Genomic DNA, 18,997 nt, shown 5'->3' on the forward strand with positions numbered 1-18,997 from the left:
ACAGCCCCTGGACCGTTGAAATAATTTTTGAACATTTCTCAAATTTGAGTGTGATTCATTTTGGCACGCAAATTGTGTTCTGTCATGGGGATTAAATTTTCAGTTGGTAGTGGGAGTGCATCATCAAAATGTTTTTGACCTGGTGCAAGTACTTTTGCTTCACGTAAAATATTATATAATATGCATGCACATGTAATCAATTTGTCTGTAGTTTCTGGGGCAGTAACAATAGGTAGGAAAACAAGGACCTACAAAATTAAAAACGTCAAAAAATCCAAAATAAAAGTTTCATAAATAGATTTGTTATTACATAATTCAAATTATGTACTAACAAAGCTACGTTGCACAATTACCAAAAAGAAATGCACTTTCCTACAAATTCATAGCTCTACTCATTAGTTTTTATTTTGTGCTTACTTTCTTCCACCACGATTGCCTAAAATGAAATCGGCATGATATCAATTACACATCTTCAAAAATTTCAGAAGCAGCTTGGTGAGCTGCTTTTTTGAAGTCAATATGTAATTTTTGTAATTTAAACTCAGTTTCATTACATTTCATACATAATTCTTTAAGAAATAATCAAATTTTTTTATACATCTCTTTCGATTTTTCAAAAAAAAAAAAAAATAAATAAGCTAAAGGTAAATAATAATAATACCCATTTTTAAAACCATGTATTGTATATAACTGCATAAAATATTTAAGAGCGTTATTGAACGCTTCTTTTACCATCGGCAAACAAATCACTACATAAATGTTGTCATTAATTTTAGGTTGTAGGCACTACTAATACACACGAAACTATCATCTTCAAGACTATGTATGAATTGCTTTCCATTTAACATATAATCCGTTTGAGTTTTTATTAAATGTAACTGCAAAAACATGTCTTCTCGTGATTTAGGTAATTTTGAAGTGTTTTTCTTCGTTTATCATAAATAGCTTTACGAACTGTTTTCAAGTCGTTATGGACAATTGATGTTAGTTCAGTATTATGAAGGAGTTCATGTCAAATTATTTTAATAGGTTGTGTTGATATTGATTCTTCAGCCTTTCTTTGCAATTATCGCGTAATACTTGTCTATGAATTTTATTTAATGAATTTCCGCCATGATTATGTTGTCCATTTGTTTGTACAAGACGATATTTTTCTTTTGCCCAGAATAGATTGTTGCTGTACATCGTCATTTCAACAATTCACCTTTGTTTCTTAACCCAATAAAACTATATTTAAATGCTCCAACATTTGCTAACTCTTTACTACTTTTGGATAAGATAATTTTTATTTTATTAATTCCATCATTTGCAAAATACACACACGAGACAACAAAACAGACTGATTGTGATCGTTTTAATAACAGTATAGGTACATACAATGACAGTTAATCACAATTTAGTGCAATAGTTGTAGATAAAATTCTGGTTTTCTATCTATCACGGTTATTTTCAACTTCCGTTGGTACCCACCACAGATATATAAAACAACTAGGTAGCTGACTTCCTATACAACACTGTAAGAGACATGAATAATTCCGCCATAAGCAAAGCTGGCAATGTTTACATAAATTGTAATAATAACGTTATTAATAAGGTGTTAATGTAATTTTAAAATATTAAAATAATAAATTAATAATTAATAACAATTTGAAATTATTATTATTATTTAACCACAAACTATGTGAAGTTGACTGATTTCTGGAAATTATAACTGATCCTATTATAATCCTATTATAATACCTATTATGATTAATAGGTATTATTTATTGGAATTATATCATCGAAAAACATTATTTATAGTTATTAATGTACAACTTGAATAATAATAAAAACATGAATTAACACGATTAACTACTAATTTAACAAAAAGATACAATATATAAACATAATTAAAAGAATAACATACAACATTTAACTATAAGGCATAGAACAAAAAATAATTTAATAAAAACATATAGACAAATAAATTATTAAAGTGTATTATTGATGTGAAAATAATATTTGTTAAGTTAGTGTATGACGTTTGCTATGTGGATTTAAGATATTAGAAGAAAACATTTTTCCATAAGATTTGAGACGGATACTTAAAAATCTGTTAGTTATTGAAATAATAAGTACAATTTTGTGTGGTCTATCTAATATGGAAATATTTTCACAATTTAAGTTCTGAAAAATGTAGTGATCAAAAGAAAATTTATTTATAATTTGACGTAGTATTATAATATTTAAGTTGGGAAAATTTAATCTTTTTAAATTGTTAGTATAATATAAAAATAATTTTTCAGTTTCTAAAATAATTTTAAATGCATCTTCAGATCCTGATATTAAACCCCCTTTGTTTTTTAAATAAACATGTAATACATCAATTACAACTCATATTACTTACAATTTCTTTAATGATATATCCTAGTATATAATATAAAATATTATTTTTGGCTTCTGCTAATGACGTATTTAAAGTATTTAGTAGTACTAATCTATTACAAATATCCTCATCCAATTCTTCAATACATGTTATCTCATCAATATTTTTTTGCCTTCTGTAACATTTAAATTCAAAAATCCCTTCTGAAATATCGTCATTAAATACGTTACAGTTTCCATTAGATTCACACTTAATATAATTTTTAAATAAAATTGGTTTTAAAGCTGTCTTAAATTGTACCACATTGGGGCTGTTATTTGATCCATAGCGTTGTCTAATTTGGGCAAAGAATAACTCAAGATGGTCCTAAGAAAATGTATATGTTAAAATTATAATTAAATAATTCATATTTAATGATAAATAATGTTCTGAAAATATTGTTTCTGCTATACTAAAAACTGATTTAACAGCAATAACAAATCCAACTATTAAAGTTTTTTGTTTGATTTATGTAAATGATTATTATTAAATTTTAAAGAGTACAGATATTTAATTAAGGGGATTATAATAGTTTTAAGAGAGCTAATATTATTTCTAAAAATTGGAGATTTTAAACCTTTTGAAAATGAACTTTTTGAATTAAGAAAATCAAAAACTCTGTCCACAACTCGACAGTATTCAATAGTTGCTTCAACATCAGTAAAACCAGTTACATTAATTTTATTTAAATATTCTAAAGCATCAGCTGTAGAAGAACTTAATGTTTGAGCAGCATATTTTACCTTCATCTTATTATTATACCAATGAACATGGGCTGCACTAATTTTATTACTAAATTTAAAAGTTATATCATTTTGTATACTATGTAAATATACAATATGTGCCCATTTCACATTTCCTTTATTTGATTCGATGAATTTACAATTTCCTAATGTATTCCTTGCTAATTTTAAATTGTGACAGGCATCTGGTATATAGTATACTTTTTGATCATTTACTGGGTAAGAAAACCAGTATTTTAATTCTTCGTAATCACCATCCACCACACATCCTAAATATTTCATTGTTTATGTATTGGTATATGCTCCATCACAAACTACACCTAAAACTTTAAGACCGGCATTATGTGTTAGAGTTAAGGCTGTTTTAACTAATTCAGCCTGACTAATAGCAGATATTTTATTTTAGAAAAAATAACTAATAGGTAATTTCCATTTGCCATTAATACTAATAGCCATAAACACTAACACTTCTGTAGCTAGAGTTTCATTACCTTCAATATCTAACTTGTTTTCAAAGTCACAATATCCTAGAAACTTGTTATTTTTATCGTTCCAAATAATCTGTTTTCTGATAAACATAGCATCAAATGCTATAGTACAATGCTTATCATTTTCATTCAATGTTTGTAGAGAATCCAGTACTTCTTTCAAAAATCCAGGTTTGCCATTTAATGAAGATGTCCAGTTTCTTATAGATTTTGCATGAGGAAGCATTAATATTAACCTGTAAATATAATAAATATCTTACTTATCAGTATTATATAGTAAATACTACAGTAAATGCATTATGAAAAGAACTAATAAGGACTAAACTAACCGTGCATACTCATAAGCTTTAGGAGAGTAGTAATTTAATGTAAGCGAAAATTCTTTAATAGTCTTACTATAACGTCTACCTTTTGGGTCAGTATTTTGATTTTTACGAATGTTGGAAAATAATTCTTGAGAAAGTCCGTCAAATTTGTCTAATATAAGTTCTTCAGATTCCATGTTTAATACTTTTTTGTCTTTTAGTAACTTTAAAAGACCTGCTAATGTATTAATTTTAGTATCTTTACGTCTGATTTGTTGCTTTAATAATTTAATTGTGTTTGCTTGCTTTATTATTTTATTTTTAAGTACTAATTTTAAAGGAGTCGTTTTTCGATAAGGTGATACAGTAATTTTACATTTAGAAGGAGTGGAGATTAATGAAAATTCCTCTTCAGCACTTTTAAAACACAAATGTGTTTTTGGAGTTAGGCATAGGGGTTCATCTTGAACTGATGTAGATAACTTTGTAGTAGTTAATTCACTTGAAGTTGGTTTACAAATTTCTGAGCAATATATTTTGGTTGGTGTTTGAACAACATTCATGTTAAATATTGATGGTACAGCATCATCAGACAATAATAGCTTATAAGTACCACCAACTGAAGTTTTAAAATCCGTTTTCAAAAAATGATTTTTATATAACCATGATTTTTTTGTTGGAATAAAGCCTTTTTGTCCAACAGCTTTTATCCATTTAGCATTGCGTTCAGAATTTCGCAACGGAAATCTGTAAAAGAGCAGTTGTCTGTGATAAATATTTGGAACAACGTAATTTATTTTAATATACGAAGTAACTACTTACGTAAAAAATGATTTTTAGTGCCTTTTGTTTGTCTATTTACATAGCCATGTGCAGAACACGATGCTACCATATTTGAATAAATATAAAAAGTAGGTATTAAAGTTTATTAAAATATTTATAATTCATAACATTACAAAATAATGCGTACTGAAAATGACGGTTTCACAATAACGAGTAAAAGCATATGCAATTTTGAAATGTTTGTGCCCATTGTTGTTATTATAAATTATATGATTTTCAGTGATAAGGTGTATAATATAAACATTGCCAGCTTGGCATATGGCGGATTTGCTTCAATATTAAGATCGAGTCGGCTATCTAGTTGTTTCATATATATGTGGTACCCACTACTCATCGATCGATAACAAAATCTTTTTCGACTAATATGTTAGTTATCTATTAGTAGAGCGCGGATTTAAATGCATTAAAAACCAATTAAATATGCGCTAAAAAATCTTAAATAAGTTCATAAATACATACACTAAAATATTAAAAAATGCCTTTTGAACAATAATGAAATAATGTTAATATTCAATCATGGTAGTAACCGATATTTTCTAATCTTAGTTCACGTATTTTATTTCCCCGATTATTGATTAATACTCTAAGGCAATATTTGGAAAAACCTTTTATTCCTACAAGTATACCTATTAATTTATTTTGATATTAATCGAAATGCACTAAAAAAGTTTCATTTTTTAAATCGTTATGTCATGAAATAAATGTTGTGCTTACTTAAAATATCATACAATCAATAAATGAATAAATATGCAATTGTAAATCCGCGCTTTACTTATTAATAATCTACTCAACAACATACGTAGGTACTAGTGAAAATTTTACAACGTTCTATTCAATATTTGAATTTTGTTTCGTGCTCAATCGGGTCGTCAAAAAGGTCGGCCGATAACGACCGTGCTCAATTGGGTATCACCGCATCGAATTAGTTATGACAAATAAATATAGAATGGTACAATTCGACTCCCTAGATAAGAGTTCTGCCCCTTGATAAGAAATTATAGCTGATATCGAAAATTAAGATAACATTATTTTATCGTATATAAAAGTTTGCCATATTTGTTTTTCGTAATTAAAAGGTCGACCTGTTAAGGAACTGGCCTTGCGCGGACCTACAGTGACTGACTCAAGCCGCCGTCTTATGCTGCTTGTATACATTTTATCAGTGTCCATTCTGATTGTTATATTCTGTGATAATATCGTGATAAATAATTTTCATGGAGATCATAACATTTTATTATCATTGTCATGACTCAGAGAATGCATATGGCGACTTCCTATCCACACCATATTTTGAATAATACACCCATTCCATGTATTTAAATTAGTGATCTGCATGCAGTGATACCCGTAGTATCGAATTTTATTTTACCTAATATTCATTTAAGTATAAAATTTGACCTAGGGGCTCTTGATTACTCTCCACAACCTCGAATATTCACTATACGTTCACTTTTATTTATCAGCCTTAGAGGAACTAGCAGAATGAGATGCGGGTCGTAATTTTTTCGGTCGCATTGTTTCGACTCCTGAGAACTATTCTGATTGGCTGACTTAAGCGTACTATACATCGATTAACAGTTGAATCGTATGATACACGAGTATCAAATTCCTCCCATTTGAACTATTCTCATAACAGCGTTTTGGCATAACCCTCTGCTTAAGTAATGAAAAGCCTTTAAAGTTACAATTTGTTCATAAATTAAATAAAACCATTTACGTTTCATGTTAGAATACAGTCTTTTATTTTTGGTACGTACAAATATACAAAATATGCACCGATTGCACTTATAAAAGTGAAAATATCCATTTCATAAATTAATCTTATAATTTCGTAAAATGATTGATTATTGACTAAACTCAAGAAAGCGTATAAACTGACTGTGACACCAGATGTCCATAATCTCGACTGAAAAAAAAATATAATTTAATTAAAAATTCAGAGAACCTGTTTTTACATATTAGTAATAATAATATATTCTTATTTATTCAAATAGTTAAATAAATATCTTAAAGCAGTAAAAAACTTAAAAGTTTAATTTCACAATAATTATCAATAAAAAAAACCTATCACAAGGGCACCAGAAATTAAATTGTTAACTTACTGATCTTGGGCATATTTCGGGCATTAAAATCCACGGAACTGGACCATATCCAATTGAATAAAATATAATATAAATTAAAATTAAACTAGGTAACCATAGTTCATCTTTATCTATTGTTTCTATATGGTATGCGGCATTCATTAATAATAAAGTTATTGCCATTCCAAATCCCGAAATGATTAATAAATTTTTCTTCTCAGAAACACCAACAATCAATAAACATATAATGGACGTGATAAGCTAAAAAATAATATATTATATAAAAAATAAATTTGTATAAGCTCATACTATGCGTCATATATAACACGATAAAATAAAATAGAAATGTTAATTAAACAACAATCGTTAAGTGTCCTAATTAACTAAACAAGTACTTAAATAGTTCTTATTTAAATAGCACTATAGCAGCGGCCAAACGTATGTGTGATTAATAACCCCATGTGAGTGAATACAAAGTATTTTTTGTGGAATTGAAAAAAGACGGTAACTAAAAAACGGTTACTAAAGATATCTATTTTTAAATACAGTGATCGCCGCTTATCATAATCACGGTTAATGGTTAATCGTTTATTGTTATCTAAAACTATAAAAACGGGCCGGATGTAAAATTATGTGCAAATTATGTCGGTTATTATAATCAATACGCCGCATAATGTTATCAGTTTAAGGTCGAAGAAAATTTGAAGAAATAGACTTAGATTTTAAAAATTGGTTGAAAATTGATGAAAATATACCTACTACATCAAATTTTACCGAAGAAGATATTTTACACACTTTATTAAAAACATATAAACTTGAATGAATTGAGCTATAGCCACAAACGGATACCTACCGAAAAACCTCCAAGTTCTTTTGAAATCAGAGAGGCTCTACGAGTATATGAGTATTACAGTTGTTTGTGTTTGAAGGCTATCTTATGTAATATCGCCTCGAGATAAGTGGAGTCATACGTTTAGGCGTTTAGCCGCTATTCTAGACATTAATATTACCTCAAAAAACCTATAAACTCTTATTCTTATCATTATGCTTCTATTAATCATGTGATATCAGTATTGTATGCAAATTCTTACACCCATTTTAAAATATTGGATATAATCTATAAACTATAGCAGTGGTTCTTAATCTTTTGTGGTACGCGGACCCCTGTAAAAATAATATTAAAAGCTACGACGGACCCTCAAGATTATAAATAAAAAAAAATATAATTTCAATAATATTTGCAAATTTATTTACACAAAAGTTTCATGTTTCATCCAAAATATATATAAAAAAAAAAATCTAGTATGAGCATATTTGTGTTACAATTTAGCTATGAATTAATATTAAATATTTCATGATTTTATTGATAAAAATTTTAAACAAAGTTTGTAAACTTTATTATGAAAATAGTTTCTATGGTTTTTAACATACACTAGAACAGAAAAAGTTATGATGAATTATGTAGTGGGAATGATATTAAAACTTGAAGTAAAAATTAGACATTTTTATTGTATAATTCATATTAGTCCTTTAATATATCTGAGATGGCCCATTATTTTATAGTTTTTGGCCGTACCAGAAGGATGAAATTTTCTGACTTCCTTACTCAGTTTTTGCCACGGTACACATTTTTATGACTAGACAGATAATAGCGATGAGGACACCTCTCCCTGGGGGCCGCGGATTCAGGTTAAGAACCGCTGGTCTATATGCTATGAGGCATTAATGTTATACCTGATGGGCGTTTTAACAATTGTGACTAAGTACTTATATGAATTTCATTTTAACATATGTAGTATATGTATACATTATAAAAATACAATAATACTTGGAGAAGTAAGATTTCAATGACAAATGGTATTGTTTCACTCATAGTAAATATTCCGTGAAAACATTGAAGTTTGTACGTTAGAAAAAATTGACCACTAAACTGTTGAATGCTAATTAAACAAACGTTGATCAATAGCGGTCTACGAAATCGTTTTTTAGTAAAAAACAAAAACAAATATTGGTTGTCGTCGTTTTCAAAAATCTGTGAAAAATAAATTGAAATTTAATAATATAACAGTATGACATTAAGTACCTTACATACTTTGTAATAATTATTATTTAATAATTTAGAATTGTAATTATCTTGAATCTGTAGATTATAATCAAGATTATACACACTAGTCCACTTTTCATAAAACTTCATTCGATAGTAAGGTGGATCGTCGACAGCTAACAATGCTAAAAGATTCACAACAACCATAGCTACAATTCCCATATTCACATTTGAATAATTGTAGAATTCGTTTATGACGTGTGAAAAAATCATACCAATTAGCATGTGTATATAATGGAAACCAATTAACAGACCTAAACATTATTAAAATAAAAACGAAGACTATTAGAGTAGTATTTAGTTATAGGATTGATTTTTTGTTTACTTTTGTATTTTGAGTAAAATTGATCAAATTAGTTCATAATTAGAATGGGTAAACATCGAATTATAATAAGTTTAACTTGTATACCAGGCATTAACAGTTTTTGAATATATATTCATTAAATAAATCAATTAATTTTTAGGGAATCTGATTTATGTATGGCTTAAGTATTTTTTTAATTATTTAAATGACACATGCACATGAACTATGAAAGAAAACTAAAATATATTTAGCTGGACATATTAGAATCAAATAATTGATGGTAAGTTTCTACCATATATTCATTATTCGTTCCGCTTAGTCAACCGCCTGTTTCACAATCAACGGCGGTGGTCGGCGACCGCAAATCGACGTATGGTCGTCGTTCAATTCAAATCGTGTTTGTTTAGTGTCAGCTTCGCTCGCACTTTTGTGTTCACAATTTATACTTTTTCTTATATACAACAATCTTTGTTACAGTTTCAACGAATGGACATTTATCAGATGAATCTCCAAATTAAATGGATATTGTTTCTCTAGCCAGAAAAAAATCAAAAAGGAAAAGTAAATACCCAAATTTTTGATGAATTATATTTAGTATTTGTATTTATATATTTATTGGTTTTTTGGTTGCAGCCTATCGACAATCGGCAGAAAACCATACTTAAAAAAAATATATAAAGATATTAATATATTGAAAAATCCAAGTATAAAATATACCGATTCCTGTGTCAATCTGCAGCAAATATGGATATAGGTCGTATAACAGTTGAAAAAATCATTTCCGAATACAAAAATCAAAAATTGTCACTTTTCCAAATTCAAAGAGATGTAAAAAATCGTTATGATAATCGTTAATATCGTTTGATAAGGTCAAAGATTTCGATCGTAATAGGCTACAGCAAAAGGTTCATTCCATTTAGTTGCAGCGTGAACTACTGACAATCGACAACATATTAACTGCAGTGAAAGACTTGCCTTCTACCTTCTAGCGGACCAATTTTTATAAAATAAAATTAAGATATTAAATTTTATATTCATTAAGAAAAAAGATGCAGTTTTCACAGATAGAGAAAACCTCATTGTTTGGCGCCGCTGTTCCTTGTACAACATTAGAAAATATCGTAGAGAACAGAAGATCATCTACTATTTGGATGAGACATGGTTGAACACTGGCGATTGTGTGAATAGTGTCTGTTATGATAAAACAGTAAATACGAAACATGATGCGTTCAATATGGGTCTTACGTACGATTACACCTGATAAAGTGATAACACAAAAACACACTAGGAAAATATAATAGTATATTAAAGTAAAATATGTAAGTATAATGAAGTGTACAGTAGCGCAGAACGTAACGTCACGACGATGGCACTTCGCATGAACGACAGCGTAGGTGATTTTTAGTTATTTGGACTAGTGTGCTGACTAATATTCGCTCTCTGGGTCGACAATGCCAGCAGAGCGTGTGTAAGAAAGGCCACGCTCATGAACATAACTCGGCTGTCATCTACAAATTCTTGTTGTGAATAGACTATATATCGCACTGGAAAGCTTAAAGAAATGGAAGACGATGAATTAATATAAAAATTGTAAAGATCTTCATATGTATCTCGTAGATGGCTAGCTCAAAGATATTCACGGCAATGTGTCGTATAATTAACTTCAAGTATAAATTTAAATCTTTCGTGGAATTCAACACAACTTCTCTTCAATTCCTTAAACTCAATATTATTAAACATAGTTATTCATTGTTATTTTAATCGTCTCAGTCTACTATTAACAGCAACGGTGCGATTCACATTTAATCTTTATCGAGTTAATATGCCAAAATATTATCTTATTGTAGAATCGTAGATAAAATTCTTTATTTAAAGATGAACACGATTTACAATTGAACGTTTTGCTATAGAAGTTGCCGAACGTTGGATCATTAGAAGTTATAGTGAGTAGGTATTTGTTCAAAATTATACATGTTTTAGATTTTGTAATAATATTTCATTACATTAAAATGCCAGAAAACGTACATTTATAAAAATATTTTCAACTAATGATGATATTTTATTTTGTAAAGTTTGTGCAATTTAAGTGAGCACAGCATGTTCGGGACGGGTGCGAATCATATAAGACCGTGGACCCGGTCATCGAAATACATTTATGCGTACCACTACCTGCCAACCGAGTCTTGTGTATATGTGTAATATGTTTAAGAAAGTGGGATGGATGGTAGTGCAAGATTAATGAGGACTAGTGTGTAGTATGTGTATAGGTGTTAGGTGTTAGGATTTTTAGGTGTATATAAGTGTTTGTGAGTATGTTATTGTATGTATACTACAACTTAAAACTAAGACATAGAGAATACAATAAAATAATTTATAAACAAAAGGTAACTTATTATCATATGGTACTAAATGTGCTTTAATAAAACAATAAATAATAATATTTTAATGTTTTGCTCAATACAGTATATGATATCAAAACTCTTCAACCCTTCTTGCCCAACAACCAAAAAATATTAATAAAACAATAATTCCATTATTTACCCTAAAGACAATTTATTATGTGGGTATAATTATTATACATAATATATCTGAATTGTATATGTTTGAAGTATATCTTAATAATAACAATATACCCAACCTTAATCTGCTCTGTTTTGGTTGTTATTAAGCTGTAGCAGGTATTCTCTTGCAGAGCCATAGCTAGGGCTTGGTGAAACTGGCCCAGGCCAGGGGCGCAAAATCCAGAATAAAATATACCATATATCGATATATTATACCAATTATTAATAACATAAATTTTATTTAGAATATGGGAAAAATAATTATACTAGAATAGCTACGTTATAGTACTTTATTATGGCGAATTGTGTACAAAAGTATTACGATTCACAAGTGTTTACAAAATAATATATTATTTTATATAACACAGAGACACTGAGTGCCCGAATGATATTTTAAAAACTGTTAATTGGCGATAATTTGTTTTTATTTTTATTTTATAGAAGCTTAAACTGCTGTTAATACCACCACCTCATCTTGGCAATTGTTAACATAATGATTTTCAAAATCGATTATTATTATTAACTCATAGCTGCATGTTTTATTTAAAATTAAGATTCTAAATGTTTTATTTTTATATTTTAAAGACCTTCATCAATTTATTCATATTTATGGGTGGTAGATAATTACTCCTATTTTAGTATTTAGTCTTTTTGTATCAGTCCATGAAAGGAAACACTTGTGAAAGAAGTTTAAGTAAACTGAAAATAATTAAAACTATCCAAGGTCTACAATGTCACAGGAAAAATTGACAAATATGAGTATTATATCGATTAAACGTGAATTGGCTTCAAAAATTAATTTTGAAAATGTTATAGATGAATTTGCTACTAAAAAAGCACGAAAAGTGAAATTTTAAAATGTATAAATGCACAATATTTTTTAAATTATTATATAAGGTTATAATAAGTTTGGCAGTGTTTTTTTTTCTTATTAAATATAATAATTATTATAATAGCTAATAAAAATAAAATAACGAATCTATAAAATTAATGTCTTTATATGTGTAAGTACGTTGGCGAGGGGAAGGGGGTAAATAATTTTTACAAATGAAGAAGTATGTTAAATAGCCAAGAGCGCAAATGAACATGCTACGGCTCTGTCCTCTAGAGTCTAGACTAACTCTTCCAAAAATTCTAAATTATTGCTTTTGTATGTCTCCATATATTTAAGTTATCTATCTTCTATTGAGTTAAGTCTGCTTCTGGAGCAAGTAACAGCGATCCACCGATCATAACCTATGCTGATGTAAGCAATTAAGATTCAATGGACTTGAATTTAAACAATCCTTAATTTTACTTAGGTGTTTCCCCAAGTGTAGGGCGTGAATCCTTAATTACTGATCAAATGTTACTTTGCACTTTTGTGGTCTTTCCCGGATCCCATCAAAATGTGTGGAAGGAGGATTAAGGAGCCATTCTATGCTTACTTATGCTGCGCTGATTTAATTTCCTTTTAAATCGCTTAATACTTATAAAATTGATTCTGTCATCGCTTTAAATTTTTGCACATTTTCCTCTTTAGGGACATAAAACCGTGAAATATAGCTAGAAAGGTTCCACTAGTAAAACTAGTTCAACTAGTTCTATATGTATTGCCCGTGTTAATATACACACAAATACCGCGTCAATGCTTTAATACTATTAACATGCTGTATGCATCTTCTAATTGACAACGGTTCAGCGAAATCTACGCCTATGGTAGTGAATGGTTTAAGTGGAAGCACCCACACTTTTGGAAACGTTGCTATGTTTGGATTATTAAATTTTAGATTACTACAAACACACCGTAATGTGGTGGAACGAGCTCCTATCATTGTATTCGTCAAAAAATGTATAGCCTTACACTTGATACTCCAAGAGTATACTGTCTTAGCTGTTAAATAATCACTAGTTTTTCTTACGGCAATGTCATAATTAGCTTCTGTTATCGGAATCAATTTTAATTATACAATGCAGCGCCGGTGTATGGAGCATAAGTAAGAAAACTTTTGATCTAAAAGATAGGTGTCGCCATGAAATGTTGAGAGAGTAATAGGTCGCAGTCGAACGCCATTGTAATTGTGTATCATTCCTACACAATGGTCGCTTGCTAATGACGTTTTTGGAATTTTTCTGCGTTCTTAATTTCTTGTATTTGGGATCTGTTACCGTAACAATATCTCAAATACATGTTGTTCATAATTTTCTTGAGATGGCTTACCAAATAATTTAATTTTGAGATTGAACATTATCATATTTTTTAATAATTCGAGATAGTTTATTTTTACGAAATTCCAATGATATTTGGATTGCTTCAAATGTGTCAAAGTCATTGATAGAATTTAAAAAACGTGTAAGCAATCGTTTAATTACCCCTTTTCTCCTTCTAAAAGTTGCGAGATCTTTTGAAGATCTTTCAAAGAAATATTTATTTATTTGATATTGAAACAAAGAATTAACACCTTTAATTCATGATTTTAACGTAATAAAAAATACAAAATTAAAATATCTATACAATAATTTAGCGGCGATTAATAATAATAATAATAACGTATGCAACGTAAGCGGTAAGCTTAAGCTATAATAATATATAATAACACTTTGCTTAATTACTGAGTTCCCAAAGCATCTGCATGTAATCTTAATAATATTAAAATTGCGTTCATAATATTTATAGTATACGTCGAAGTCAAGTGGCTTGTTTGGGCCAGTTACGAAACATAATAGGCCATGAGCCCGGTCACCAAAATATAGTCCTGTGCATCACTACCTATCGACCTATCATTATGTATTGTCATTTGTCAATTGTGTGTATAATTTATTTGATGACAATATTGACAATAATAATAATAATTAGACGAATGTGATTTACTATGTTTAACAGTGTCTCATGAATATTAGAAAAGTCGTAAAAAATCAGTTATAATAAATATGATTCCAAGGACACATTAAAGTGAGCTATGAAGAGGAATCGATTTATAAATAATAATGCGATTGATGATATTTTGAATAGAAAAAATAACTATAATATAGCCTCAGTTATAAAGATTGAACATTTTATACATTTTTAATTAGGTACAAAATAATTTATACATTTTAATAAATTTGGTCAATATTTTAATTTCAAATACTTATAAAAATAATTGTGACTATGTTTATGCATCTTAAATCTTTTAAATATCTAAAATATAAATTACAAGAAACCTTGTATTAAATTTTCACATATTGACAAATTATAAAAAAAAAACTAAATTAAAAATGTGTATAAATAACTTTATCGTTAAATTAAAAAACAGTTTTTTGCAAAATTCAAGTGTGTAAAATAGTTTCAACTTTAAGAAGTTAGACAACATTATACATTATACACAAATAGTTTTAAAAGTTGCCTATGTTGCTTATTAAAGAAAAACAAAACTGATTTTTGAATTATGTTCTTTAGAAATTATGTTTTTGTTCAATATGTAGTTTAATGATGACTAAACTTTAGATTTTAAAATTTAAATTATGATATACTTTAATACGTTTTTATCATTAACATTAATAAATTATGCTATGAACAATTAGGTTCATAATCAGATTTTTTCAAACTGTAGGATGGTTAAACTTAGTATGTTTAATATTTATACTTGGTGATGCCCAAGATGTTTTCAAATCATTACTCGGTAAATATTTTTAAATATTTTTAGGAATACACTAGGTTACTTAATTTAGATTTAAGAAAAAGTTTTTAAATTTACGACGTTTAGGAACGTATTTCATAAATATCGTAATAAATGTATTTGATTCAATAAAATATTTACTTCTGATTTTCGGATCGGCAATTTCTGCAGCATAATTGGGTACGATAACGCACACGATCCCAGCGCCAAAACCTTGCAGGATTCGACCTATGTACAGTACCATTAATATACCCATCGAATACACTATTATGACGGATCCACACAAAGTAAAAAGCATTCCGATGACAAGTACTGCTTTAAGACCAACCAATGATGCTACAATTGCCGCAGGTCCAGCGCTAGTAATTGCTCCGAGAAAAAGAAGATCTTTTAACCTTAACGTTTGATACATTTCTATGCTTGTCGTACACCATGTCCATTCCAAACACATACCGATCGTTAAAGAACACGAAGCTACTAAATAATAAAATATATAATATATATTATTAAACTAATAACATTTATACTAAGTAATGTTAAACACGTTAATGTTTAAGAATATCTAAATTATTTTTTGCCTCACGGGTTTTATTTACATAGGTACATACAACATTAAAATTCTAGTAATTAGAAAAAAAATTTTTATATTTATACAAGGTGATTTTTTAAGCATGCTCACTCCATTATTATGCTTAAATGATGCATATATTCAAATTATGATTTTTACATAGTTTCAAGTTGTTAAAAAATAAATTTTGTATTAAAAAATTATATTTTTAAATATTTTTTATCCTTATATTTTTTTAAGTTCTTATTTTTTTGAATGACAACATAGTTTTAATGCATGGAGTGGAGTGATACGGGGCTACCCCGCAAAATGTTTGTCCACTACTCCGCTTGTCAAAACTTTAAATGCGTATAACTCATAAACTACTCACCCTAAATTCGATTTTTATATATCAAAATACTCAGAAAAATATTCTGTTTTGGAATAATAAAACTATATTGCCATTCAAAAAAATATAAGCATAAAAAATATTTAAAAATAGAATTTTTCAATAAAAACTTTGTTTTTTTAACAACATGAAACTGTGTAAAAATCATAATTTGAATATATGCATAATCCAAGCATACAGATGCGATAAGCATGCTTAAAAAATCACCTTGTATAAATATAACAATTTTTTTTCTAATTACTTGAATTTTAATGTTGTATGTACCTATGTAAATAAAATATGAAACAGTTGTTATTAAGAATTCATAAATGATTTATTTGATGTTAATACTAAAGGTTATAAGTTTGAAAAATGACAAGATAATCTTTAATTTAACTCCAAAAATTCAATCTATGTTTTGATTTGAAATACATCTTATATTATATCGATTGCATTGCTTTATAAACTTAAAATTGGTATTGGTATTCTTTAACTACCTAACTAAGATGCTTAAACAAATTATGTCTTGTATTTTAAGACTTTAGACACTAGGCACGTATATAATAAAATACAGTCTAAAAACTCTTTATAATGAAACTCGCTACAACGAAAAACTATATAACGTTAATATTATATTATTCTTATACCCTCTCTATTACGAAAACTCTTTATAGCGATAGAAAACTTTTGGTTTATTCAAATTCGTTATAAAGAGTTTTCACTGTAATACAGAGGGGTCATAATGAATATTTTTTTTTAATATTTAGGATGATGAGTCATCTCCCACAAAACTGAAAACACTCACCATGTTTAAAAGTTCGTATCTCTGTCTGTATATCTTTATGTATTAAAAAAATCAATATAGTTATAAACTTTATCTCACCAATCAATGTATAAATAAACTGTCTTATTCTGCTCTCTAGTAACACGATAAAGGGTTTTCTTGATAAACATCTTGACATAACTGTGTTGTAACCGTACTTTTAATATGTGTATTATATAAATTATAATCAAATAACATTTTTTACAAATCATTTTAATAAATAATAATTATTTGAACACACATATAAACAATCTATTGATATTAGAATTAAAACATAGATTATCATTAACCAGATATATATTTTCTTTAATACAATATATGATTGTAAATAAAACAAATACATATTTTATTTTTATACTTAAAAAAAAGTATAATATTAATTTTTTTTTTTTTGTTACATATACGTTCATATACAGTACGTGCATTAGATAATAAATAAAACTAAATAATTGATTATATCGCGTAGTAGTGTTACGATTTCAATAAAGTATTTTTACAAGCCAACTCGTTAAATACAATAATTTCTGCTTCAACATAAGTATGTAAAATATAGTATTATTAAATAGATAGTACTGAAACTTATTTTCTTAGGACACTATCTAGGATTAGACAAAATACTCGAAACTATACACTTACCTACTATAAACAGCTTTAGAAAATTCAGAACTCGTGTCTCCAATTCATTTATAAGTTTATACAATATATAAACAATATTAAAAAGTTAAAGTTATATTTCGTATTAAAATTATAAGTTTTATTGTTTTGATAAATATTACAATTTTTTTCACAATCATGTTCAAGCTAAGTATCAATTGTTACATGCCGACTCCCTAACCTGCTGCCATTCGACCATAGAATTATAATGGTTAGACTGCGCATTAGAAAAATATATTGAAGCCAACATATGTGCAAGAGAGACAGACTCTGGAGTTACTTTTTCAGGGATACTTTAAGCAATTTTATAATATTCCTTGAACAATTAATAAAACCTGCATTAAGAAAGTTTGTCTAATGATAACACATTAAGGGAATGGTATTCTACTATTAATGATTTACCTGGATTTTCTTCAGTCATTCAAAGCTATTGGTATGAAAGTTGAAGAAATGAAAAAATGTGGAAAGCAATTATTTAGTTGTATGATAATTAATGAAATTAGTGTTAAACAAGATTTAAATTAGACAGATACCTGACATCGAGGGTATGTAGATTATGGTTTTAGTGATACGACAAGTCAAACTGATAATCTTCCATTTGCCAAGGACGCCTTTGTCATAATTATGGTCGGCATGAACGTTGAACACTTATTGAAAAATCCCATGATGATGCTGCAAATAATCTTGCAATATCAAATGTCTTGGGAGCAAAGTTACAGTACCCAGATCTTTAATGCTTAAAGCTTTCAAAAAGTAACTTTATCGTACAAGATGTATTTCTGTTATTTAACAAGAGTACACCTAGATGGACATCGCTGGCATTTGGCGAGATGACTGTAAATCAAATAAGAAATAAAGTATTAAAAACAATTTTGCTACTCGATGGGAAGCAAGAAACGACGCTGTGTATTCACTTAAATTAAATTTTATAAATATTTTAAAATATTTAACAAATACATTGTTAATCTATACTAATATTATATATGATTATGATGAACTCATTGCATTAGCAACTGGATTATGTTATAAATGGGATATTACTACTGAATCAAAACAACGCCTGAAATAAATGCTCGAGTAGTGCACGTACAGATATGTACAAGTTTAAACGTGT

General features: G+C 28.1%; 3 protein-coding genes across 3 annotated transcripts; all 3 read right to left on the bottom strand.

The window, feature by feature from the left end:
* Positions 1–3,432: 3,432 nt before the first annotated feature.
* On the bottom strand, positions 3,433–3,933 carry LOC113555793. Its single transcript, XM_026960334.1, has 3 exons — positions 3,923–3,933; positions 3,614–3,871; positions 3,433–3,529 (listed from the first exon to the last, which is right to left on the bottom strand). The coding sequence occupies exons 1-3, from the start codon at positions 3,931–3,933 to the stop codon at positions 3,433–3,435; spliced, it is 366 nt and encodes a 121-aa protein (XP_026816135.1).
* Positions 3,934–3,954: 21 nt separating this feature from the next.
* On the bottom strand, positions 3,955–4,810 carry LOC113555789 (THAP domain-containing protein 2-like). The gene is made up of 3 exons (XM_026960329.1): positions 4,803–4,810; positions 4,317–4,705; positions 3,955–4,232 (listed from the first exon to the last, which is right to left on the bottom strand). The coding sequence occupies exons 1-3, from the start codon at positions 4,808–4,810 to the stop codon at positions 3,955–3,957; spliced, it is 675 nt and encodes a 224-aa protein (XP_026816130.1).
* A 1,693-nt stretch (positions 4,811–6,503) lies between these two features.
* Positions 6,504–17,368, bottom strand: LOC113559247 (facilitated trehalose transporter Tret1-2 homolog). The gene is made up of 6 exons (XM_026964903.1): positions 17,290–17,368; positions 15,613–15,948; positions 8,957–9,222; positions 8,693–8,896; positions 6,886–7,125; positions 6,504–6,689 (listed from the first exon to the last, which is right to left on the bottom strand). Exons 1-6 carry the CDS (start codon positions 17,366–17,368, stop codon positions 6,504–6,506), a joined length of 1,311 nt encoding a protein of 436 aa, XP_026820704.1.
* Between the last annotated feature and the right edge of the window lie 1,629 nt (positions 17,369–18,997).

The sequence above is a fragment of the Rhopalosiphum maidis genome, chromosome 3 (genome assembly GCF_003676215.2).
Source record: "Rhopalosiphum maidis isolate BTI-1 chromosome 3, ASM367621v3, whole genome shotgun sequence".
NCBI classification, from domain to species: Eukaryota; Metazoa; Arthropoda; class Insecta; order Hemiptera; family Aphididae; genus Rhopalosiphum; species Rhopalosiphum maidis.

Bases quoted from the DNA above. Each gene is read 5' to 3' on its own strand.
- LOC113555789 (XM_026960329.1), bottom strand. The intron at 4,233-4,316 runs GTAAAATTACTG...AAGCAAACACAA, and splicing joins AATCTCCACTCCTTCTAAAT to TTAAATTATTAAAGCAACAA.
- LOC113555793 (XM_026960334.1), bottom strand. The intron at 3,530-3,613 runs GTTAGTGTTTAT...ATCTGCTATTAG, and splicing joins GAAACTCTAGCTACAGAAGT to TCAGGCTGAATTAGTTAAAA.
- LOC113559247 (XM_026964903.1), bottom strand. From the start codon at position 17,368: ATGTCAAGATGTTTATCAAGAAAACCCTTTATCGTGTTACTAGAGAGC. The intron at 8,897-8,956 runs GTATGTAAGGTA...TATTTTTCACAG, and splicing joins TAAATAATAATTATTACAAA to ATTTTTGAAAACGACGACAA. The intron at 6,690-6,885 runs GTAAGTTAACAA...TTTTTTTTTCAG, and splicing joins CCGAAATATGCCCAAGATCA to TCGAGATTATGGACATCTGG.